The 25,725-nt window shown below is 42.4% G+C and overlaps 1 protein-coding gene across 9 annotated transcripts; it reads left to right on the top strand.

Annotated features, from left to right (window-relative positions):
- The first annotated feature begins 991 nt into the window (after positions 1–991).
- Positions 992–25,640, top strand: lemd1 (LEM domain containing 1). Of its 9 annotated transcripts, none has more exons than XM_071372315.1 (12): positions 992–1,242; positions 3,350–3,428; positions 3,888–3,921; positions 5,413–5,543; positions 14,673–14,775; positions 14,870–14,992; positions 21,461–21,525; positions 23,519–23,611; positions 23,749–23,844; positions 24,015–24,104; positions 24,583–24,647; positions 24,951–25,640. In XM_071372315.1, the coding sequence occupies exons 4-12, from the start codon at positions 5,484–5,486 to the stop codon at positions 25,228–25,230; spliced, it is 975 nt and encodes a 324-aa protein (XP_071228416.1). In that variant the 5' UTR covers positions 992–1,242; positions 3,350–3,428; positions 3,888–3,921; positions 5,413–5,483; the 3' UTR covers positions 25,231–25,640. The 9 variants fall into 9 exon arrangements, with proteins under 9 accessions (XP_071228416.1, XP_071228417.1, XP_071228415.1 ...); XM_071372316.1 differs by having other exon boundaries at positions 996–1,242; positions 3,353–3,428; positions 5,417–5,543; XM_071372314.1 differs by having other exon boundaries at positions 996–1,242; positions 5,417–5,543.
- Positions 25,641–25,725: the final 85 nt, after the last annotated feature.

Here is a 25,725-nt window from a genome sequence, read left to right as displayed (position 1 = left end):
CATTTTTTCCCCTTACTAGTCGCAATGTGGGCATCGAACCCACAACCCTGGCATTGCAAGCGCCATGCTCTACCAACTGAGCCTCATGGGACATCGTGACCTAAACCTTTTTACTAATTAAATCTTCAACAATTCACACACATTTCTTCTTCCCTCTGGTTTCTTGCCCTTTATTTCTCTCCCCTTCCACTTACGTATACAGTAGCTCATATTCTCCCCCCTTCCCTTCACCCCATTTTCTCAAAGGGGAATGTGTTAACAGGGGAGGCGGATGGAAGGAGGGAGAAGAAAGCTGAGAGAGAGAGTGTGAATGTGGCTCAGAGAGGGGCATAGCACCTGCTGGCTTCATCCCTGCACACTACATTCTTCCTCTGCCAGTGATGGACTGTTTAAGGGGACAAAGAAGGAATAAAGAAGGCATGAACAAAGAATAGTGAAAAAGCTCTTTGAGGAATGAGGATTTTCCTGCATTGATTTGAGTCCCAGTGCTTCTCTGACATGTTTGGATTGCCTGCTCTTTTCTTCCCTGTAAATCCACAAATTTTCTGTGCTGGGAGTAGATGTCGAAGTTCATGTCAATTTCGGCAGTTATAATCTAACAGATTAAACAAAATGTACAACATTTTCCAATCTGGATGTTGATAAACTAAGATTCTTTGAGAATAATCAGCAGCCGCCCACTGCCTGCAAGGATCAACTGGAGTGCTATGGTTGAAAGGAAGGGGACACAATAGACCCCCCCCTACCTCAACCCTCTCTTTTATCCTCTGCATCCCTCCTCTTCTCCCCGGCTCCAACACACATGGGCACACTGCCAACTCGGAATCTTAAGAACTCTCATTCAAAGAAACCCCCTAAAATAAGGACTTGTTAAAAGCCAGGACACATTCTCTCTCCCAGTCCTTGTGTTTTTCCCCTTTCATTTCCCCATGTGAAGAGGGATTTTTGCTTGATTATTCTCCATCATGGCAACTGGGGTTTCTAAAATTGCCATTCCAGCAGCATTTCGTCAGATTTGTGAATTTATGAGTATTGTCAGCAATTGATCCTCCAAAAGTCTCTCTCTCTCTTTCAGTTTTCATTCTGCTTTACTCCCTCGGTCTCTCCAGTCTTCTCTCGCCTCCTGCTTACACATTAACTCCTCCCCCCCACTACCCATTGTCTCTCTACAGTATCAGGCTGAGGGGATGCCATAGCCTACTCGCTCCAGCGAGGACACAGCCAGAAGATGAGGAAATGGAGGTAAGTGAAAGATTTATTACATCGAATAAATCTGCCCATCAGTAAACTGTGGGCTTAGGGCTAGTGTGTGAAAGCTACTTGTCCATGTTTTGATAATTGTTATCTGGTTGTATGAAAAAGGCAGCTTCAAATAAGAAGATCTTACTGTTGTTCTTCTGCTTACAGAATGCAGTGTTTGGTCTGTGATAGTGACTGTGTAGTCTGACAGTAGTAGGTGCATGTGTATTGAATGAATAGTGGGTTGCAATGTGACTCGCTAGACATTTGATTGCTCTCCCTTATTCCTGTGTATTAGGGAAACAAGCAAATACCTCTGTGAGATGGAGTTTAAAACACAACTGCAAATAATGGAATGTATCGTATCCTGCACTGTAATAGTGAAGGGCAACCCAGAACCTCTGCACTTAGAATCTCTTTTATCTTCATTTTGTTTTGTCCATTACTCCACAGTATGTATGTGATTACATTCCACACAGACATATATTACATGCACACTGACATACACTTCTGGTGTGTCTGACAGTGTGACAATGACTTCAATTGGCTCCCAGTGGAGATGAAACGTTGTAGGATGTTTGGGATTAGTGCTAATCCTCCTGGCTGTGCTTCCCTGAGATTCACCTTATCGTCTGGCCAGTGTCTGACACACAGCAGAGCAGAGGCCTTGCTAATTTATGCCTGGACATGCATCAGTAGGCTCCCTGGCGTTATGGGATCTGGAGGAGGGAGGGGGCCAGAGGAGGCTGTCAACCCAAGGTTTGAATTGGGTGTCTGGGGAAAGGAGACTTATTAGGGGTGTGAGAGCTCACTGCCTTCCAAAAAAGTGAGCAGGGAATATTCTCACCAATAATAGCCATCTAATGTCTGCCGGACAAATGAATGATCACCCTGGCTGGCTGGGAGACTATTAGAACAGAATAATAATGAGATGGGACAATAGTACAATGACAGGCAAGATGGTACAGTAAGTTACTAGAACATTGTCATATAATTTTAGGTACTGTAGGGCCTTCATATCTAAAGCATTAATTCCAGGTACAAAGGACAGTGCAAATCAAGCTGAATGTACTGTAGCCTTAGTTCTATTGCATTTTGGCCTGTCCTCTGTACACTTTCTGTCTTAAGATGGCCTGACTCTTTTTCACCTATAATACAGCTATATACACTGAGTGTACCAAACATTAGGAACACATTCCTAATATTAAGTATTAACTTTTATCCTCAGAACAGCCTCAATTTGTCAAGGCATGTACTCTACAAGGTGTCGAAAGCGTTCCACAGGGATGCTGGCCCATGTTGACTCCAATGCTTCCCATAGTTGTGTCAAGTTGGCTGGATGTCCTTTGGGTGGTGGACCATTCTTGATACATACAGGAAATTTAAACTGAAAATGAAAAACCCAGCAGCATTGCAGTTCTTGACACAAACCGGTGCGCCTGGCACCTAATACCATACCCCGTTCAAAGGCACTTAAATCTTTTGTCTTGCCCATTCACCCTCTGAATGGCACACATACACAATTCATGTCTCAATTGTCTAAAGGCTTAAAAACCCTTCTTTAACCTGTCTCCTCCCCTTTATCTACAAGGATTGAAGTGGATTTACCAGTGACATCAATAAGGGATCATAGTTTTCACCTGGATTCACATGGTCAGTTTATGTCATGGAAAGAGCAGGTGTTCTTAATGTTTTAATATACTCAGTCTACAAACCCCACATAGAAAAGTGCAGGTTTAAGAACAAAATTGGTTGGCAGTCTATAATCGTCCTACCCTCTTTGTGTTTTGTCTGAATAACTGTCCACTGCAGAGCAGAAGCCCTGTTCTGCAGTGGACAGTCACAGCCGTACAGGAAGCTTTGTGCTCGAGTTCAGAGAAAAAAAAGCTTGCCTCAATGGGGCTTTTGTTGTTTGAGTTGGAGACACAGAAAGCACCAGAAACCCTGAACACTGACTGACAAATACCTGGCCCCCCTGTGCCTCAAATACCTCAGCTTTGCTCTCGATACAATTTCAACAAATACTGCCTCTGTCCTCCTCAGTTCCCCATTTTCTTCCCTGAGCTAGACTACAGCATCCAGGCATTTTATGTTTGTACTTTTTCCTCAGCAGAGATGGCCAGCTTGAATGACCCGAATAAAGTGAACAGGGGATGTGTCTGACTGGTACAGACCAATAAAGAGAAGGGGTGAGTTAACAGTGATTGAGTTAAAAGCCCAATGTAGTCAAAAACATGATTCTCCTGTGTTTTATATATATTTCCACACTATGAAATTATGAAAATGATGATAATGCCATTTTAGTGTAAGAACATTTAGAAAATAGAGCCTGAAATTTCAGCCTGTTCTTGTGGCCTTCCTGGTGACATCAGCAGGCGGTGAATTAGTTCATAGACCAATAAGAAACAGAGTTCCAAACCTCTCTGTCAAAAACAGCTAGTGTTCAGTTTCCCCCTCCCCACCAGACCACTCCCAGAGAGTCCTAGCAAAATTCTTGCTTGAGAAATTGCTCTTTACTAAGAAGCTTTTGAACATTTTAAACAAAAACAATCACAGTAAGGTACTTAATAGTTACCCAGAAATGATTTGATATTAAGATAAAAATGGCTGCATTTGACCTTTAACAGTGATTTATGTATGTATTTCAGTCAGAAGGGCTGCACAGAAGACATTGCACTAATGGTAGGTACAGTTGGCCCGTTTGTTAAATAATGTGTTTGGATGTCTCTCTATAGCTTTGGGTATGCTGTATAGGGAATTGGTTTGCAACAGAAGAACATTCATTTCTATTGCATTGTTTTTGATTAAAAAGAATTCTTGAGGTGTGAGGGTTGTGTGTTTTGGACTTATCCTGGAAACACTGTTAGGCTACCAGTTTTGATTGAACAAGGCTGAGTCTCTAAAAATAGCATATCTTAAATGGGCAGACTGTTCTGTCCATGCAACTAAAGCTTATCGTCCAGTTCCCAATCCCAAATATTGCCTCTGTTTGCACAAAGATTTAGTTAATTACCCAAAACTGCTTAGTTCTCTGTGTCTCAGTCATGAATGAATCAATGCTGAGGTCATTCTCCAATCCTTTGTCTGTGGTTCCAAACGTCAGGAAGAGGCCTGCCACTGAATAGAAATAACTGTTTACATAATCTGTCTTGTATTCACTGCTTCCCTTTAAAACCACAAACACCCTTTTGATTAACGCTTTACCTTTTCCCTTTAGACATTGATTGAAAGATTTGGAAAGAGTATTTCTGTAATTGGGTATTAAATGGCTTGCAGATAGATATTTTAGAATGATGCGTTGAATAGGGATCACTGTACGTATAGCCTAATATTTGAGTTTCCTCCGTCAAAAACACATGTTCATGTTCATTCACCGAGGAATCAGTTGGAAAAATAAAAGAATAATGAGATACTATAATTTATTTCCTTCGAGGCCTTGAATACTACCAGTTCAGTTTCTTTGGTCAATTATTCAAAGGGATATGAGTTTTAAATCCTGACCAGTGCCTCCCTGCAACCTGCCCGTTATAATTACTATTTTTCCAGCTTTTGATATTAAAATAATGTGTCTCAACATATTGCTGCATAACATTTTGGAGGCTAATAAACAAAAGAAGCACATTGGGACTATTCAGAAGTTTGTTGTTTTCCCTGATCATTTAGTCACGCCTGTGTTCTATGGCTTTCTATTCCTATGTGATTTCTCTCTGGTATGTCATGTAGGGTTTAAAGCCATTGTGTACAGAGTGGAAACGCAACCAGGGTATCGACTCTATTCTAAACATAGACCATGAGGAAGGAATATAATTTTGCTTCTATCACTTGCATATAGTCATAGCCTCTTTAATTATTGTACATCTATTACTTATTGATTCATAGGGCGGCGCACAATTGGCCCAGCGTTGTAAGGATTAGTGGAGGGTTTGGCCGGGGGTAGGCCATCATTGTAAAATAAGAATTTGTTCTTAACTGACTTGCCTAGTTAAATAAAAGTTAAATAAAATTAAAATAACCATAGATATCGCAAAATCTGTTCTCCAAATCAACAATAGGATCTTCATATAACATTTTAAATAGCCAAATAATATTTTTTGTCTGAAAATTAATCAAATCAGCTGTCCATCATTTAGTGATAGCCTAAAGCAGTAACACCTTCTATCCTTTGTGTTGGAGATAGGATGTAGTATCCTGTCAGATCCTTATCCTCCCTCCAGCTGCTCAGTCCCCTATCTACATCTGCCTAGATGCCTAGAGCACTGTTTAAAAATCTGGCATTCCTCCCTGCCTGGAGCAAATGCAATGAGGTTGGTACTCTATCACTGTCTATGTCCACATGCCAGTAAATCTGCCTCAGTCACCTTGTTTGGCATGTGTATCCTTTTAAAACAGCTGTTGTACTCACATCATCCACCTTTTCAAGGAGTAAATAAAACCTGTCTCTGAGAAAACTGCCAGGAAGAGGGAATGGCTGCTGAAGCCACTGGGTGTAATAATGTAAGACAATTGTGACAAAACGAGGACCCAAGCCCGCCACTGTGATCTCATGGGAAACAAACCAAACCCAGACACATAGCCTACATACAGGTAGACAAACTGGTAACAGGATATTTGTTACTCAGGTCCTATAGTACAGGGCATAGCTTAGGCCTACCTTTCGAAGCCGGTAAACCAATAAGCATCCTCTTTTCTTCCGCAAGCATGACTGTATGCTCAAGCTTCCACATTCTTTCTATGTCTTGGGTTCTTTATGCCAGCCTAAATGACAGAAGACGACAGGAAAAATTGATAACTATGGAGGGTCCGGAGGATATGGAAAACGACTGAGCCAGAGGTAGGTTACGTCACCTGTGGACCTCCTCATAGGTACTGTATGGGCATGTTTCGGTTTATCCTGAGAATGAAACATCTATAACATATACTCACACATTATATATATATATATATATATATATATATATATATATATATATATACACTGCTCAAAAAAATAAAGGGAACACTTAAACAACACAATGTAACTCCAAGTCAATCACACTTCTGTGAAATCAAACTGTCCACTTAGGAAGCAACACTGATTGACAATAAATTTCACATGCTGTTGTGCAAATGGAATAGACAACAGGTGGAAATTATAGGCAATTAGCAAGACACCCCCAATAAAGGAGTGGTTCTGCAGGTGGTGACCACAGACCACTTCTCAGTACCTATGCTTCCTGGCTGATGTTTTGGTCACTTTTGAATGCTGGCGGTGCTTTCACTCTAGTGGTAGCATGAGACGGAGTCTACAACCCACACAAGTGGCTCAGGTAGTGCAGCTCATCCAGGATGGCACATCAATGCGAGCTGTGGCAAGAAGGTTTGCTGTGTCTGTCAGCGTAGTGTCCAGAGCATGGAGGCACTACCAGGAGACAGGCCAGTACATCAGGAGACGTGGAGGAGGCCGTAGGAGGGTAACAACCCAGCAGCAGGACCGCTACCTCCGCCTTTGTGCAAGGAGGAGCAGGAGGAGCACTGCCAGAGCCCTGCAAAATGACCTCCAGCAGGCCACAAATGTGCATGTGTCTGCTCAAACGGTCAGAAACAGACTCCATGAGGGTGGTATGAGGGCCCGACGTCCACAGGTGGGGGTTGTGCTTACAGCCCAACACCGTGCAGGACGTTTGGCATTTGCCAGAGAACACCAAGATTGGCAAATTCGCCACTGGCGCCCTGTGCTCTTCACAGATGAAAGCAGGTTCACACTGAGCACATGTGACAGACGTGACAGAGTCTGGAGACGCCGTGGAGAACGTTCTGCTGCCTGCAACATCCTCCAGCATGACCGGTTTGGCGGTGGGTCAGTCATGGTGTGGGGTGGCATTTCTTTGGGGGGCCGCACAGCCCTCCATGTGCTCGCCAGAGGTAGCCTGACTGCCATTAGGTACCGAGATGAGATCCTCAGACCCCTTGTGAGACCATATGCTGGTGCGGTTGGCCCTGGGTTCCTCCTAATGCAAGACAATGCTAGACCTCATGTGGCTGGAGTGTGTCAGCAGTTCCTGCAAGAGGAAGGCATTGATGCTATGGACTGGCCCGCCCGTTCCCCAGACCTGAATCCAATTGAGCACATCTGGGACATCATGTCTCGCTCCATCCACCAACGCCACGTTGCACCACAGACTGTCCAGGAGTTGGCGGATGCTTTAGTCCAGGTCTGGGAGGAGATCCCTCAGGAGACCATCCACCACCTCATCAGGAGCATGCCCAGGCGTTGTAGGGAGGTCATACAGGCACGTGGAGGCCACACACACTACTGAGCCTCATTTTGACTTGTTTTAAGGACATTACATCAAAGTTGGATCAGCCTGTAGTGTGGTTTTCCACTTTAATTTTGAGTGTGACTCCAAATCCAGACCTCCATGGGTTGATAAATTTGATTTACATTGATAATTGTTGTGTGACTTTGTTGTCAGCACATTCAACTATGTAAAGAAAAAAGTATTTAATAGGAATATTTCATTCATTCAGATCTAGGATGTGTTATTTTAGTGTTCCCTTTATTTTTTGAGCAGTATATATATATGTACACACACACACATATATATACACATATATATATATATACACACACACACATTATACACACACATATATATATATATACACACATACAGTTGAAGTCGGAAGTTTACATACACTTAGGTTGGAATCATTAAAACTTGTTTTTCAACCACTCCACAAATTATTGTTAACAAACTTTAGTTTTGACAAGTCGGTTAGGACATCTATTTCGTGCATGACACAAGTCATTTTTCCAACAATTGTTTACAAACAATTGTTTATTTCACTTATAATTCACTGTATCACAATTCCAGTGGGTCAGAAGTTGACATAAACTAAGTTGACTGTGCCTTTAAACAGCTTGGAAAATTCCAGAAAATTATGTCATGGCTTTAGAAGCTTCTGATAGGCTAATTGACATAATTCGAGTCAATTGGAGGTGTACCTGTGGATGTATTTCAAGGCCTACTTTCAAACTCAGTGCCTCTTTGCTTGACATCATGGGGAAATCAAAAGAAATCAGCCCAGACCTCAGGAAATAAATTGTCGACCTCCACAAGTCTGGTTCATCCTTGTGAGCAATTTCCAAATGCCTGAAGGTACCACCATCTGTACAAACAATAGTATGCATGTACAAACACCATGGGACCACGCAGCCATCACACCGCTCAGGAAGGAGACGCGTTCTGTCTCCTAGAGATGAACGTACTTTGGTGCGAAAAGTGCAAATCAATCCCAGAACAACAGCAAAGGACTTTTTGAAGATGCTGGAGGAAACAGGTACAAAGCATCTAGATCCACTGTAAAATGAGTCCTATATTGACATAACCTGAAAAGTCGCCATAAAAAGCCCGACTACGGTTTGCAACTGCACATGGGGACAAAGATCGTACTTTTTGGAGAAATGTCCTCTGGTCTGATGAAACAAAAATAGAACTGTTTGGCCTTAATGACCATCGTTATGTTTGGAGGAAAAAGGGGGAGGCTTGGAAGCCGAAGAACACCATCCCAACCATGAAGCACGGGAGTGGCAGCATAATGTTGTGGGGGTGCTTTGCTGCAGGAGGGACTGATGCACTTCACAAAATAGATGGCATCATGAGGGAGGAAAATTATGTGGAGATATTGAAGCAACATCTCAAGACATCAGTCAGGAAGGTAAAGCTTGGTCGCAAATGGGTCTTCCAAATGAACAATGACCCCAAGCATACTTCCAAAGTTGTGGCAAAATGGCTTAAGGACAACAAAGTCAAGGTATTGGAGTGGCCATCACAAAGCCCTGACATCAATCCCATAGAAAATGTGTGTGCAGAACTGAAAAAGCGTGTGCGAGCAAGGAGGCCTACAAACCTGACTCAGTTACACCAGCTCTGTCAGGAGGATTGGGCCAAAATTCACCCAACGTATTGTGGGAAGCTTGTGGAAGGCTACCTGAACATTTGACCTAAATTAAACAATTTAAAGGCAGTGCTACCAAATACTAATTGAGTGTATGTAAACTTCTGACCCACTGGGAATGTGATGACAGAAATAAAAGCTGAAATAATTAATTCTCTCTACTATTATTCTGACATTTCACATTCTTAAAATAAAGTGGTGATCCTAACTGACCTAAAACATGGTATTTTTACTAGGATTAAATGTCAGGAATTGTGAAAAACGGAGTTTAAATGTATTTGGCTAAGGTGTAGGTAAACTTCCGACTTTAACTGTATCTATATATATATATGACAAACCTGGTAAAGTACAAAAATCTACCTGTTGCTTCACCAAATGATGCCCCAGCCAGCCTCACATGTAAATGTAGAAAAGTATTTAGTCAAAGTGACAGTTGTAAACGCAAGCAAGTGTGACTTGAAAAAGCATTTAATCAAGAAGCGACACAAAAGTAATTCGGCGCCAAATCAGAGAAACAGACGACAACCGAACCGTGCCTGCATTGCAGTACCAGCCAAACAAAGGTAACTATTTTAAGGCTATAAGCGCTAAATAATGCATAAAAACGGTATCAACAACTAATGTCAGTTAATACTATTAAAGTGAAATGCCACTGACGTAGCTAAGAAATCATGACTAGTCTGATTCAATTAGCTCAGTTAGCTAACTTACTGTAGCTCCTACAGTTGCAGCTGCTTGCTTGACCATGTTGGCTGGCAAATCAAGTAACTCGTCCCCTCTGCCCTCTTCCAGGCGTGAGCACCTGTTTCTCCGGCTGAGTGACGCCGTAGCTAGCTAGCAACGATTGCTGGTTCATTGGCATTGGACCGTCTCTTTACTTGAATAGCTAGCTTGCTAAACAAGTTGGCATATTGCTTGCTTTGGTGTATTGGTCGGCCCCTGGACGCGTGACATGCCCGTGTTTGTAGAAGACCCCGCTCAGTTCTCCAAGCCGAGACTGAAGTCGGAGTTAATAGCCCACAACGTTACCCTGCCTGCGGTGGAGAGCAAGAAGCAAGTTTATGTGGAACTATATTTGAAACATATCGTTCAGAAAAGTGCTGCAGATTTCTCTAGTGATGAGGAAGATGACGATGTTGTTGAAGTACAGGACAGTCAGGACTTTGTAAGTAGACCTATCATGTCAATCGGATGGCTAGCTAATTATTTTGTATCAAGTAGCTCGAGTGAAACGCTTTATAACGTATACTGGATCAAGCCAACATATGTGTTCTGATCTAGATCAATTGAGCTTTCTATACCCAGTCCTCCTAATCTATTTGGGAATAGGAATCGATCTCATATAAACTCTGATCATAAGTAATTTATGCGGTTTTATCAGCATCCAGGATTAGACCCACCCGTTGTTTAATATTATGTGTCCCTCCCTTATTCAGTCATTTGCTCACCAGGGAACGTTCAAATGGTTTTTAGCTTAGCAGAGGTAGTCAACTATAAACTAATACTATACTTTACTGTACTTTATACTAACATTTAGCATGCAGTGTTTGCTATGTCTATGGGGTCAGATCTTCTGGTAAACTAAGTTAAACATGTTCTTGATACTGTCCCAGGGTGACTGCCTATAGTAAAGGCAGGACACAAGGTTGCATGCAGCTGTTGTAACCCCATATCAACTAATACCCTGAACTCTGCAAGGTCAGCTATATAGTCGGCCTGGCTGGCTGGCTGGTCTGCAGAGGGGGGGCAGGGGAGGGTGAAGGGAGCAGGGAGGGGCCCATGAAGGGGGGGTCTTCCAGAACTGAGTCACCAATGCCATGCCATCATTCAGTGTGGTTTCACACTTAACTAGAGCGTTCAACAAGAATTCGCTTTTTGGTCTTAATTTAAGGTTAGCAGTGTGGTTAATGTTAGGTTTCAAATCAGATTTTAAGAAGATACATTGTAGAAATAGGCACCATCGAGAGCATCCTGACTGGTTGCATCACCGCCTGGTATGGCAACTGCTCGGCATCCGACTGTAAGGCGCTACTGAGGGTAGTGCTTACTGTAGTGGTGCTCGGGTCAGCTGTTTGTTCACCGGCAAGACATTTCTAATAACCCATCTGCAACCGCACGACTATATGTGATAAAATGAAAATCTGAGGCTCTCTCCCAACCCTAACCCGCAAATATAGAAAATGCGCTATAGGCGACATTCAAAGACTGCGGAACGATTTTTTTGACAGGGGGTGCACGATTTTGTTTTGCCCGATTTAGATATGTTTCTGCTTATAATTTACAACATGTTGGTAGGCTATTTGTTAGTCAACTTGTCTATAATGAGATACTTATAGCTTTTCTTTTGTCATATGTTGCCCTTGACGACTAAATATACCCTTGCACAAAAGAATAATGTAATAGATCGATAGAATTAATTCTTCAATCTATAGTAGTTGACATCGGTAAAGTTTTTTCTGTCATCTTTTGCGGAGCAAAGACGTTTATGGACTGGGATGAAAATACAATAAAGCAATGCATATTTTATGTAGTTGAAATACTATCAACTTTTATTATGAAGACAGCACCTCTACAGATCGTATCTAACTGAGCATTGCATTCTCTCAAGATGCAGAAAGAAATCAATCATATTTCTCCACTCCTGTTACCAAATCCAAATTTTGATGACATTTGGTGTATTATTTTACTGCAAGAAATGCTTAATTTTGCATGAGTTATTATTAATTATAAACTGTGCTACCAATCCTGAATGCTGATTGGCTGACAGCCATGGTATATCAGACCGTATACCACAGGTATGACAAAACATATTATTTTTACTGCCCTAATTACGTTGGTAACCAGTAGCAATAAGGCACCTCGGGGGTTCGTGGTATATGGCCAATATATCACGGCTAAGGGCTGTGTCCAGGCACTCGTCGTGCCTAAGAATAGCCCTTAGCCGTGGTATATTGGCCATAAACCTTAAGCCTTATTGCTTAAGACTATAGCCCAATTTGCACAGGACTAGTTTTTACTAGAGAACGTTGGTTATGTATTTATTACCCCAGAATATACGTTATTCCTGAGGACAATTCAGACGGGATATGCCCCCAGTAATTATTGTTTTTTAAATTGACCGTTTTGACGGAATCCTGGAGGTTTGTTTTTCTAGGTGTGAAGATATTTCAACAAGTCCAGGCGATAACAGGATACACTGATAATTCGAGCTTGGTTCCCAAGTTTCTAAACCATACCAAACCATCTTTATTATAGTGTCGCCATAATATTTGAATTGAGGAAGTGTGATCATAATCATTAGGATATTTTACCGATCCGCAGTAGAAGACTTCCTAAATGCCCCCCAACCTTCAGATGTGTTTAACAGTTAACTTGCGCTTGATATGCGTTTTCAGGCTATGGATGAGAAAGTGAACTTGTTCCAAACGTGTAGCTCAGTTGGATGCTGCTTTGCGATCTATTAACAGCAAGGGTTGCGTTAAACAGGCACAATATTTTTTTAATGGTGCATTTGGTGATGTTCAATTCATTTGCACAAAACATATAAACAAAAGCATTCACTGTGAAAGTTGTTACGTGTAGGCCATTCATATATAGGCTATGTGTAGCACTTTGTTCAATTTATCCACTCAGGTCTTGTTTTCTTGCTCAAACCGTGAGCAACACCTGTAAAACTCAGACATTTTCTCTCAAAACACAGGGATGTCGATTCACACTGGACTAGTATTATTAACAGTAGGTTATTCTGGTTAGTCGTCTAGATTTCAGTTTTCATTTAACCCATCTAAACAGTAGGCTACAGTTCCCCTGACATGCCATAGGCCTATTTGAAGTCCTGTCTTGTGACTGTCAAATTTGTAAAGCACCTCACAATCATCACATAAAAATATTTTTTTACATTCAAACAGCTCTCCTGTGAAGTTGTGACTTGTGACATACGCCTAGTTTCCTAAATCGGGTCACATAACATCGCCGGCACTGCTATCATCCTCTTTTACCACTTCACCAAATCTTTTCCTAACATTACTTGTCTGGCCCTCCCTTCTCTTTATTTTCAACTCTCATTTCGCAGCATTTATCTTTTTCTTTTTGCCTCTGTGGATTGATAACTTTTTCTGCCCATTCCCAAAAGCATCATTTGGGGATTGGCTGTGTAGGCAATTTGGCGCGCATACAGTTAAGCCCTAAAGTTTAGGGTTATGCACTCATTCCAGATAGCCTAAAATAATGAAAGAAAAACCTCAATGTACATTATGTAAATTGCACAATAATGATACATTTCTGTTTTTTAAAGGTATTGTTTCTCTTTATTCCACCTGCCCGCTACCCACCCGCCCTACAGCCACACAATATTTAATGACCCTAAACCCAGCCTGTGGGGACTGGCGGGTTATGAGTCAACCCGCGCATCACTATCATACGGCCCAGTACATCACTGGGGCCAAGCTTCCTGCCATCCAGGACCTCTACTAGGCGTGTCAGAGGAAGGCCCAAAAAATTGTCAGACTCCAGCCACCCAAGTCATAGCCTGTTCTCTCTGCTACTGCATGGCAGGTGGTACCGGAGTGTCAAGTGTAGGTCGAAAAGGCTCCTTAACAGCTTCTACCCCCAAGCAATAAATCTGCTGAACAACTAATCAAATGGATACCCGGACTATATGCATTGACCCCCCCCCCCCTTTTTTTTTTACGCTGCTGTTTATTATCTATCCATAGTCACTTTACCCTTACCTACATGTACATATTACCTTGACTAACCTGTACCCCATTCACATTGACTCGGTACCCCCTGTATATAGCCTCATTATTGTTATTTTATTGTGTTACTTTTTTTTGGTTTATTTAGTAAATATTTTCTTAACTGCATTGTTGGATAAGGGCTTGTAAGTAAGCATTTCACGGTAAGGTCTACACCTGTTGTTTTCAGCGTATTTGACAAATCCGATTTGATTTGGTTTAGCTGTAATAGTGACTTTGGCTCTGGTAACTAACACCCGGGTTGTGTTCTCAGATGTCTTCTCAGCTGCTTTCTCTGGTCGAACACATGCTTGATGCTTTCAAAGGCTGCTGATGCTGTACCTGATTGCCGTCTTTGCAACTTACAGCACTGTCAGCTAGTCTGCTAGTCTGTCAAAGAATATATATGAACACTGAAGTATTTTTCAATAAAGGCTAGAACCAAGCATTATGGATAAGTTGAATTGTAGACAAAACAGGGTGTCTTCTATAGAAGCTGTAATGGGGGTGGAATTTGAACCGCTGTTAAACCACTTTGTACAACTTGCCGTTATATTGATGTTCTGCTGTAACAGCTAGCTTATCGTGATGTTTGATTCAGCATTCAATTGTCATTATAGTAGACATGATACATATATGTTTCTATCAGTACGATCAACATGACTGTTTTACCCTGTCTAGTTTAAAAGACAGTTCTCAGTTATGGTAAAAGTTGTGTAATGTGTTTTCATCATACATGGTAATTTGTTGTCCCCACAGGAAGAGGAGAAAGATCCAGAGATGTTAGACCCCAGTGTACTGACAGATGATGAGCTCAAGACCACACTACTGAAATATGGAGTGGAAGCTGGACCCATTGTAGGTGAGATTATTCCCAGACTACACTGTTTACAGACGGTCGATTTATCTATATTATTATACAATGTATTCTCATCTAATATTTGTGTGTGTGATAGCCACCACTAGGTCTATATATGAGAGGAAGTTGCAGAGGCTACTAAAACCTGCCCAGCCCAGGCAGAACGGTGGCACAGGGGATGCAGACCAGTACTCAGACAGTGAAGGGGAGGAAGAGTCGGGTATGATCATTAAGATGTAACTTTCTAATGTCAACTTTGGAATCAGAGTGAAATGTGTGTGTCTCTGTCTGTCCTGTGTGTATATATATACACTGCTCAAAAAAATAAAGGGAACACTTAAACAACACAATGTAACTCCAAGTCAATCACACTTCTATGAAATTAAACTGTCCACTTAGGAAGCAACACTGATTGACAATAAATTTCACATGCTGTTGTGCAAATGGAATAGACAAAAGGTGGAAATTATAGGCAATTAGCAAGACACCCCCAAAAAAGGAGTGATTCTGCAGGTGGTGACCACAGACCACTTCTCAGTTCCTATGCTTCCTGGCTGATGTTTTGGTCTCTTTTGAATGCTGGCGGTGCTCTCACTCTAGTGGTAGCATGAGACGGAGTCTACAACCCACACAAGTGGCTCAGGTAGTGCAGTTCATCCAGGATGGCGCATCAATGCGAGCTGTGGCAAAAAGGTTTGCTGTGTCTGTCAGCGTAGTGTCCAGAGCATGGAGACGCTACCAGGAGACAGGCCAGTACATCAGGAGACGTGGAGGAGGCCGTAGGAGGGCAACAACCCAGCAGCAGGACCGCTACCTCCGCCTTTGTGCAAGGAGGTGCACTGCCAGAGCCCTGCAAAATGACCTCCAGCAGGCCACAAATGTGCATGTGTCTGCTCAAACGGTCAGAAACAGACTCCATGAGGGTGGTATGAGGGCCCGACGTCCACAGGTGGGGGTTGTGCTTACAGCCCAGCACCGTGCAGGACGTTTGGCATTTGCCAGAGAACACCAAGATTGGCAAATTCGCCACTGGCGCCCTGTGCTCTTCACAGATGAAAGCAGGTTCACACTGAGCACATGAGCACATGTGACAGACGTGACAGAGTCTGGAGACGCCGTGGAGAATGTTCTGCTGCCTGCAACATCCTCCAGCATGACCGGTTTGGCGGTGGGTCAGTCATGGTGTGGGGTGGCATTTCTTTGTGGGGCCGCACAGCCCTCCATGTGCTCGCCAGAGGTAGCCTGACTACCATTAGGTACCGAGATGAGATCCTCAGACCCCTTGTGAGACCATATGCTGACACATGCACATTTGTGGCCTGCTGGAGGTCATTTTGCAGGGCTCTGGCAGTGCACCTCCTTGCACAAAGGCGGAGGTAGCGGTCCTGCTGCTGGGTTGTTGCCCTCCTACGGCCTCCTCCACGTCTCCTGATGTACTGGCCTGTCTCCTGGTAGCGTCTCCATGCTCTGGACACTATGCTGACAGACACAGCAAACCTTTTTGCCACAGCTCGCATTGATGCGCCATCGTGGATGAACTGCACTACCTGAGCCACTTGTGTGGGTTGTAGACTCCGTCTCATGCTACCACTAGAGTGAGAGCACCGCCAGCATTCAAAAGTGACCAAAACATCAGCCAGGAAGCATAGGAACTGAGAAGTGGTCTGTGGTCACCACCTGCAGAATCACTCCTTTTTTGGGGGTGTCTTGCTAATTGCCTATAATTTCCACCTTTTGTCTATTCCATTTGCACAACAGCATGTGAAATTTATTGTCAATCAGTGTTGCTTCCTAAGTGGACAGTTTGATTTCACAGAAGTGTGATTGACTTGGAGTTACATTGTGTTGTTTAAGTGTTCCCTTTATTTTTTTGAGCAGTGTATATATATACAGTGGGGCAAAAAAGTATTTTAGTCAGCCACCAATTGTGCAAGTTCTCCCACTTAAAAAGATGAGAGAGGCCTGTAATTTTCATCATAGGTACACTTCAACTATGACAGACAAAATCAGAAAAAAAAATCCAGAAAATCACATTGTACGATTTTTAATGAATTTATTTGCAAATTATGGTGGAAAATAAGTATTTGGTCAATAACAAAAGTTTATCTCAATACTTTGTTATATACCCTTTGTTGGCAATGACAGAGATCAAATGTTTTCTGTAAGTCTTCACAAGGTTTTCACACACTGTTGCTGGTATTTTGGCCCATTCCTCCATGCAGATCTCCTCTAGAGCAGTGATGTTTTGGGGCTGTTGCTGGGCAACACGGACTTTCAACTCCCTCCAAAGATTTTCTATGGGGTTGAGATCTGGAGACTGGCTAGGCCACTCCAGGACCTTGAAATGCTTCTTACGAAGCCACTCCTTCGTTGCCTGGGCGGTGTGTTTGGGATCATTGTCATGCTGAAAGACCCAGCCACGTTTCATCTTCAATGCCCTTGCTGATGGAAGGAGGTTTTCACTCAAAATCTCACGATACATGGCCCCATTCATTCTTTCCTTTACACGGATCAGTCGTCCTGGTCCCTTTGCAGAAAAACAGCCCCAAAGCATGATGTTTCCACCCCCATGCTTCACAGTAGGTATGGTGTTCTTTGGATGCAACTCAGCATTCTTTGTCCCCCAAACACGACGAGTTGAGTTTTTACCAAAAAGTTATATTTTGGTTTCATCTGACCATATGACATTCTCCCAATCTTCTTCTGGATCATCCAAATGCTCTCTAGCAAACTTCAGACGGGCCTGGACATGTACTGGCTTAAGCAGGGGGACACGTCTGGCACTGCAGGATTTGAGTCCCTGGCGGCGTAGTGTGTTACTACAGGTAGGCTTTGTTACTTTGGTCCCAGCTCTCTGCAGGTCATTCACTAGGTCCCCCCGTGTGGTTCTGGGATTTTTGCTCACCGTTCTTGTGATCATTTTGACCCCACGGGGTGAGATCTTGCGTGGAGCCCCAGATCGAGGGAGATTATCAGTGGTCTTGTGTATGTCTTCCATTTCCTAATAATTGCTCCCACAGTTGATTTCTTCTAACCAAGCTGTTTACCTATTGCAGATTCAGTCTTCCCAGCCTGGTGCAGGTCTACAATTTTGTTTCTGGTGTCCTTTGACAGCTCTTTGGTCTTGGCCATAGTAGAGTTTGGAGTGTGACTGTTTGAGGTTGTGGACAGGTGTCTTTTATACTGATAACAAGTTCAAACAGGTGCCATTAATACAGGTAACGAGTGGAGGACAGAGGAGCCTCTTAAAGAAGAAGTTACAGGTCTGTGAGAGCCAGAAATCTTGCTTGTTTGTAGGTGACCAAATACTTATTTTCCACCATAATTTGCAATTAAATTCATTAAAAATCGTACAATGTGATTTTCTGGATTTTTTTTCTGATTTTGTCTGTCATAATTGAAGTGTACCTATGATGAAAATTACAGGCCTCTCTCATCTTTTTAAGTGGGAGAACTTGCACAATTGGTGGCTGACTAAATACTTTTTTGCCCCACTGTATATATATATATATATATATGTCTATATGATGTGTGTGTGTATATATATATATGTCTATATGATGTATACATACTATGTGTATATATACAGTGGGGAGAACAAGTATTTGATACACTGACAATTTTGCAGGTTTTCCTACTTACAAAGCATGTAGAGGTCTGTAATTTTTATCATAGGTACACTTCAACTGTGAGAGAAGGAATCTAAAACAAAAATCCAGAAAATCACATTGTATGATTTTTAAGTAATTAATTTGCATTTTATTGCATGACATAAGTATTTGATACGTCAGAAAAGCAGAACTGAATATTTGGTACAGAAACCTTAGTTTGCAATTACAGAGATCATACGTTTCCTGTAGTTCTTGACCAGGTTTGCACACACTGCAGCAGGGATTTTGGCCCACTCCTCCATACAGACCTTCTCCAGATCCTTCAGGTTTCGGGGCTGTCGCTGGGCAATACGGACTTTCGGCTCCCTCCAAAGATTTTCTATTGGGTTCAGGTCTGGAGACTGGCTAGGCCACTCCAGGACCTTGAGATGCTTCTTACGGAGCCACTCCTTAGTTGCCCTGGCTGTGTGTTTCGGGTCGTTGTCATGCTGGAAGACCCAGTCACGACCCATCTTCAATGCTCTTACTGAGGGAAGGAGGTTGTTGGTCAAGATCTCGCGATACATGGCCCCATCCATCCTCCCCTCAATACGGTGCAGTCGTCCTGTCCCCTTTGCAGAAAAGCATCCCCAAAGAATGATGTTTCCACCTCCATGCTTCACGGTTGGGATGGTGTTCTTGGGGTTGTACTCATCCTTCTATTCCTCCAAACACGGCGAGTGGAGTTTAGAGCAAAAAGCTCTATTTTTGTCTCATCAGACCACATGACCTTCTCCCATTCCTCCTCTGGATCATCCAGATGGTCATTGGCAAACTTCAGACGGGCCTGGACATGCGCTGGCTTGAGCAGGGGGACCTTGCGTGCGCTGCAGGATTTTAATCCATGACGGCGTAGTGTGTTACTAATGGTTTTCTTTGAGACTGTGGTCCCAGCTCTCTTCAGGTCATTGACCAGGTCCTGCCGTGTAGTTCTGGGCTGATCCCTCACATTCCTCATGATCATTGATGCCCCACGAGGTGAGATCTTGCATGGAGCCCCAGACCGAGGGTGATTGACCGTCATCTTGAACTTCTTCCATTTTCTAATAATTGTGCCAACAGTTGTTGCCTTCTCACCAAGCTGCTTGGCTATTGTCCTGTAGCCCATCCCAGCCTTGTACAGGTCTACAATTTATCCCTGATGTCCTTACACAGCTCTCTGGTCTTGGCCATTGTGGAGATGTTGGAGTCTGTTTGATTGAGTGTGTGGACAGGTGTCTTTTTATACAGGTAACGAGTTCAAACAGGTGCAGTTAATACAGGTAATGAGTGGAGAACAGGAGGGCTTCTTAAAGAAAAACTAACAGGTCTGTGAGAGCCGGAATTCTTACTGGTTGGTAGGTGATCAAATACTTATGTCATGCAATAAAATGCAAATTAATTACTTAAAAATCATACAATGTGATTTTCTGGATTTTTGTTTTAGATTCCGTCTCTCACAGTTGAAGTGTACCTATGATAAAAATGACAGACCTCTACATGCTTTGTAAGTAGGAAAACCTGCAAAATCGGCAGTGTATCAAATACTTGTTCTCCCCACTGTATATATTACTTTGGACACACCTACTCATTCAAAGATCTTTCTTAATTTTTTACAATTTTCTACATTGTAGAATAATAGTGAAGACATCAAAACTATGAAATAACACATTTGGAATCATGTAGTAACCAAAAAAGTGTTAAATGACAGCTTTGCACACTCTTGGCAGTCTCTCAACCAGCTTTTCCAACTGTCTTGAAGGAGTTCCCACATATGCTGAGCACTTGCTGGCTGCGTTTCCTTCAACTCATCCCAAACCATCTCAATTAGGTTGTGATCGGGTTATCACTCCTTCGCTGTCCTTCTTGGTCAAATAGCCCTTACACAGCCTGGAGGTTTGTTGGGTCATTGTCCTGTTGAAAAACAAATGATAGTCCCACTAAGCGCAAACCAGATGGGATGCCATGCTGGTTAAGTGTGCCTTGAATTCTAAATAAATCACTGACTGTGTCACCAGCAAAGCACCCCCACACATCACACCTCCTCATGCTTCACGGTGGGAACCACACATGCGGAGATCATCCGTTCACCTACTCTGCGTTTCACAAAGACACGGCGGATGGAACCAAAAATCTCAAATTTGGACTCATCAGACCAAAGGACAGATTTCCACTGGTCTAATGTTCTTTGCTTGTGTTTCTTAGCCCAAGTAAGTATTTTATTATTGGTGTCCTTTAGTAGTGGTTTCTTTGCTGCAATTCGACCATGAAGGCCTGATTCACGCAGTCTCCTCTAAACAGTTGATGTTGTCATGTGTCTGTTACGTGAACTCTATGAAGCATTTATTTGGGCTGCCATTTCTGAGGCTGGTAACTCTAATGAACTTATCCTCTGCAGCAGAGGTAACTCGGTCTTCCATTCATGTGGCGGCCCTCATGAGAGCCAGTTTCATCATAGCACTTGATGGGTTTTGGACTGCACTTGAAGAAACTTTTTCAAAGTACTTAAAATGTTCAGGATTGACTGACCTTCCTGTCTTAAAGTAATGATGGACTGTCGTTTCTCTTTGCTTATTTGAGCTGTTCTTGCCATAATATGGACTTGGTCTTTTACCAAATCTTCTTTATACCACCCCTACCTTGTCACAACTGATTGGCTCAAACGCATTAAGAAGGAAAATAAATCCCACATTTGAACTTTTAACAAGGCACACCTGTTAATTGAAATGCATTGCAGGTGACTACCTCATGAAGTTGGTTGAGAGAAGGCCAAGAGTGCAAAACTCATCAAGGCAGAGGGTGGCTACCTTGAAGAATATAACATATATTTTTATTTGTTTTTAACACTTTTTTTGGTTCCTACATGATTCCATATGTGTTAGTTCATAGTTTTGATGTCTTCACTATTATTCTATAATATAGTAAAATAAATAAAAACCCTTGAATGAGTAGATGTCAACTTTTGACTGGTACTGAATATATAAATAAATTGCCCTCATACTGTGCTGATATACCAGCAATCAATCTAATCTAATGGGTTTCTGCCTCTGATTTTGCAGGTTCACAACAAGGAAGCCCAGAGACGGTTTCATTAATGGAGGAAAACCTGCACGTTGACATGCGGGTGAGTGCATTCATACTCTGGTTTTCAGACCTGTGATCAAAGCAAAGATCAGTACCTATGTTCAGCCTCTCATTCCTTTAAGAATAGTAAATGTCCTTTGCAGTTACAGTATGTCATGTTACTCAAGATATGAAAGGAGAGAACATTGCCTGCAGTGCCATCTGGTGGCAGTAATTGGTATCTCTGGACATGGATCTAATAATGAAAACTCTCAATGTAAAGATAAGTTATATTTTAGGAGTGGTTCTCAGCTAAGTTATTCCTTACTTTTAATAGATGGTACCGCACTCACGGAATAATAAAAACACGGAATATCACTATCATCAGTGTTTTATGCCTTTGTCCAGAATGGTAAATCTGCCTATTCATTATACCACCAACACCATTATGTATTATTTATTCACAAATTCAATGTTTTAAAATGGGTGATGGAATTATTTCATGAGGGTAATGCTTTTGTGTAATGGGATGATAATAGTGCCACCCTGGCAGCTGGTTCGAAGAGATCCGGGCCGCTTTGAATTCGATCACAGGAGGAATGCAGGGTATCATGGGAATGTGGCTGAGTCGTCTGCCACAGCAGAGTGGGGGCAGCAGCTTCCCCCCTCACATGGGCATGTGCTGAGCAGAACATCCTCTGTACTAGGACTGCCCACAGATTTAGGGATATACCACTACACTCACCTAACTTCCTCCTACTGTGACACTTTCATAACGACTTACTTTTTACGGACATTCCTCTTCAATGGGCATGGGATCTCTCCCCTTCTGCTAGCAATTAATTTTATATATACTGAACAACAATATAAACGCAACTTGCAACAATTTCAACGATTTTACTGAGACAGTTCATATAAGGAAATCAGTCAATTGAAATAAATTCATAAAAATTAAATACAATTTTCTTTGTCACATGCGCCGAATACAACAGGTGAAATACTTACTTTACAAGCCCTTAACCAACAATGCTTTAACACTTATTTTTCTTAAATCTTCTTAAGTAAAAAATAAATAAAATAACAATATAATTCAACGACAGCAGTAAAATGACAATAGCGAGGCTATATACGGGGTACCGGTACAGAGTCAATGTGCAGGGGCACCGGTTAGTCGAGGTAATATGTACATGTAGGTAGAGTTAAAGTGACTATGCATAGATAATAAACAGAGAGTAGTCCTGGGCAGGGGCACAGCCATGGGTGGGCCTGAGAGGGCATAGGCCCACCCACTTGGGAGCCAGGCCCAGCCAATCAGAATGAGTTTTCCCCACAAAAGGGCTTTATTACAGACAGAAATACTCCCTCAGTTTCATCAGTTGTCTGGGTGGCTGGTCTCAGACCATCCCGCAGGTGAAGAAGCCGGAAGTGGAGGTCCTGGGCTGGTGTGGTTACACGTGGTTGTGAAGCCGGTTGGACATACTGCCAAATATGAGGCAGCTTATGGTAGAGAAATTAACATTAAATTATCTGGCAATAGCTTTGGTGGACATTCCTGCAGTCAGCATGCCAATTGCACGCTCCTTCAACTTGAGACATCTGTGGCATTTTGTTGTATGTCAAAACTGCACATTTAAGAGTGGCCATTTATTGTCCCCAGCACAAGGTACACCTGTGTAATGATTATGCTGTTTAATCAGCTTCTTGATATGTCATACCAGTCAGGTGGATGGATTATCTTGGCAAAGGAGAAATGCTCACGAACAGGGAAGTAAACATATTTGTGCACAAAATTTGAGAGAAATACGATTTTTGTGCATATGGAACATTTCTGGGATATTTGATTTTAGCTCATGAAACATGGGACCAACACTTTACATTTTGCGTTTATATTTTTGTTCATTATAAAATGTGCATGAGTCTGGGCACCCTTTTCTCACTCCAAAGATGGTGCAAGGATTTTGGTGGGTTTCTTTCACTTATGGAGAGTATCTTCTAAGGGATTCAGCAAGCTGTTGGTGTATATTTCTTTTTAAGTTCTGTCCTAACCCCTGCAGGTGTCGCCACAGTCAGTGTCTCTGAGAGGCGGTTGTGATGTTGACTCCTCTTCGTACTCTAAGAGCTTCAGCATTACTCAGATGGTGGAGGAGGGAAGTTTGTTTTGAACTGGTTTTGGTATCTAGTCTTAATGATCATATTTACTATGTAAAATATGCAATTCTATCAATCTTCACTGGAGTGATGAGGGAGTGATATGCTGTATTTACCTTTTCCTCTGGAACTACAGTTTGAGAGTCGGATCCCTCTGTCCAGTAGTGGACCAGAAATCAAGAGAGGGAATAACAGGAGTAGTAATCAAGGACCTTGCCCCAGGCCCTACTGGGTCAGTAGTACTGACAAACAGTTCAATAATCTTATCAGTGACAGGCTGGTGTTGGTGGTTATAGGGTTTCTGTGATTCACTGGGCTATGGTAAACATTGTGTGGGTGTACAGGGCTGAGAGGGAAACAAGGATGTAACATTTAATTTGCGTTGTTTCTCACCTATTTTAGCAGGAAGCGGCGACGGTGGACAAGTACACGATGACTAACAGATCCCTATTCATCACCCCTAAGACATCCCTTTTCAAACGGCAAATCAAGGCACATACATTAGCTTGTTTATCCAAGTCTTTTAGATTCTTTCTTTACGCTTTTTCAACAGTTCATATACTTGTGCTTTCATGTCTACATGCAGATCTGCAGGGCTCATTCTATTACTCTGTTTATAAATTGACTGTCAGTATGTGAGTTTAATTGGGTGGGTCTTCATGTATATAACCAAGCCAGTGGTTTAATTAGTGCTCATTCATACCTTAATTAATGTTTTACTAAGAAAAGGTTGATACATTAGTTGACTGTCACTTGAGGACTTTAATCTTATGGTCTAGCTAGCACAATAACCACAAGTGTCTATCTGACTTTCCTGTTTCCCCTAACTTTTAATTATCTATTTTTGGCATTCTACCTGACCTGTTTTAAGGTGGTGAGGGTGGACACTGGTGTGGACACTTCTCTTTCCTCTCATCTATTTTGGTGTGTGTCAGTCTCTGATATGTGCGTCTGTTTGTCTGATCTTTAGGAGCCAGTCACAGATGTTCTGATGGAGATGTTCCCAGAGACAGAACCCACACCAACTGGCATTGCGTAAGTCCAGTCTCTCATAAAAATACACTACACAGTAGACGAGAAATTAAGGAAGCCTGCAGTCACATCAGCCTCTATCCAAACCTGGTTAAGCAGTCAGTTGCTACCGGTATTTTAATTGAAAGGTACCCTGTCTGGGTTATTCTGCAATCTATTGGTTCCTTCATATACAGTACTAAAACAAAATGCAGCAGCTCTTTAGGACCAGGGTTGGACAATTCTGGTTTACCTAAGTCTATTTATATTCCATGTACCTATAGTATTTGGGTACTACAATGTTGCTAATTCCCCCCTTTATTTCAGTGCCACCCGTCGGAGGCCTATCAAGGGTGCAGCGGGGCGACCGGTCCAGTTTAAATACCCAGACCTCCCTGCTAGTCCCATGACCCTACAGCGATGGGCAGTGGAGCATCGCCTGGTTCCTCTGTGGGTCCAGATCCTGGTCTTCTTCATCGTGGCCTGCCTCCTCTACCTCATCTATGCTGCCATAGAGGATAGCTTGGCCAATCCCTTTGTGGCTTTGCTGGACAACCTCAGCATGGAGACGGAGACTGAGGGCCTGTCCCTCCAGGCTGAACCCTAGGATATTCCTCAGCTCGTTCTCTAGGGAGGCATAATTCCCCTGCTCCTCCTCAATACTCCACACATTGGTTTACAGTTGTGCGGAACATTTACATTTACATTTACATTTAAGTCATTTAGCAGACGCTCTTATCCAGAGCGACACATCATTTTGTTACCATCATTCAAAGCCTTTAAAAAAATCTCTATATATGGCTCTGGTGTCATTCTCCTTTGGACAATCCTGTTGGTTCGAAAATGTTACGGTGAACCTACTGTGTGCTGTTCAAATGCATACAGGATCAGTGCAAGTGCAGAAAACGAATGACTAGGCCTACATTTTTTAAAATAATAAAAACATGTATGAAATTTAACTTAATGGAGTTTTTCTATTTAATAAAAGTATGTCTCAATGACATTCATGGAGTTACAGTATAAGTTACACTGTTGGTTTTGTTTGTGTTATGTGGAGCTCACCAGATGTCAGGGATTTCAGTGTAATATGAAACATGAAAAC

The sequence above is a fragment of the Salvelinus alpinus genome, chromosome 28 (assembly GCF_045679555.1).
Source record: "Salvelinus alpinus chromosome 28, SLU_Salpinus.1, whole genome shotgun sequence".
Taxonomy (NCBI): Eukaryota; Metazoa; Chordata; class Actinopteri; order Salmoniformes; family Salmonidae; genus Salvelinus; species Salvelinus alpinus.
Note: the sequence above shows the minus strand (reverse complement) of the source record. Positions and strands in the feature narration are given on the sequence as shown.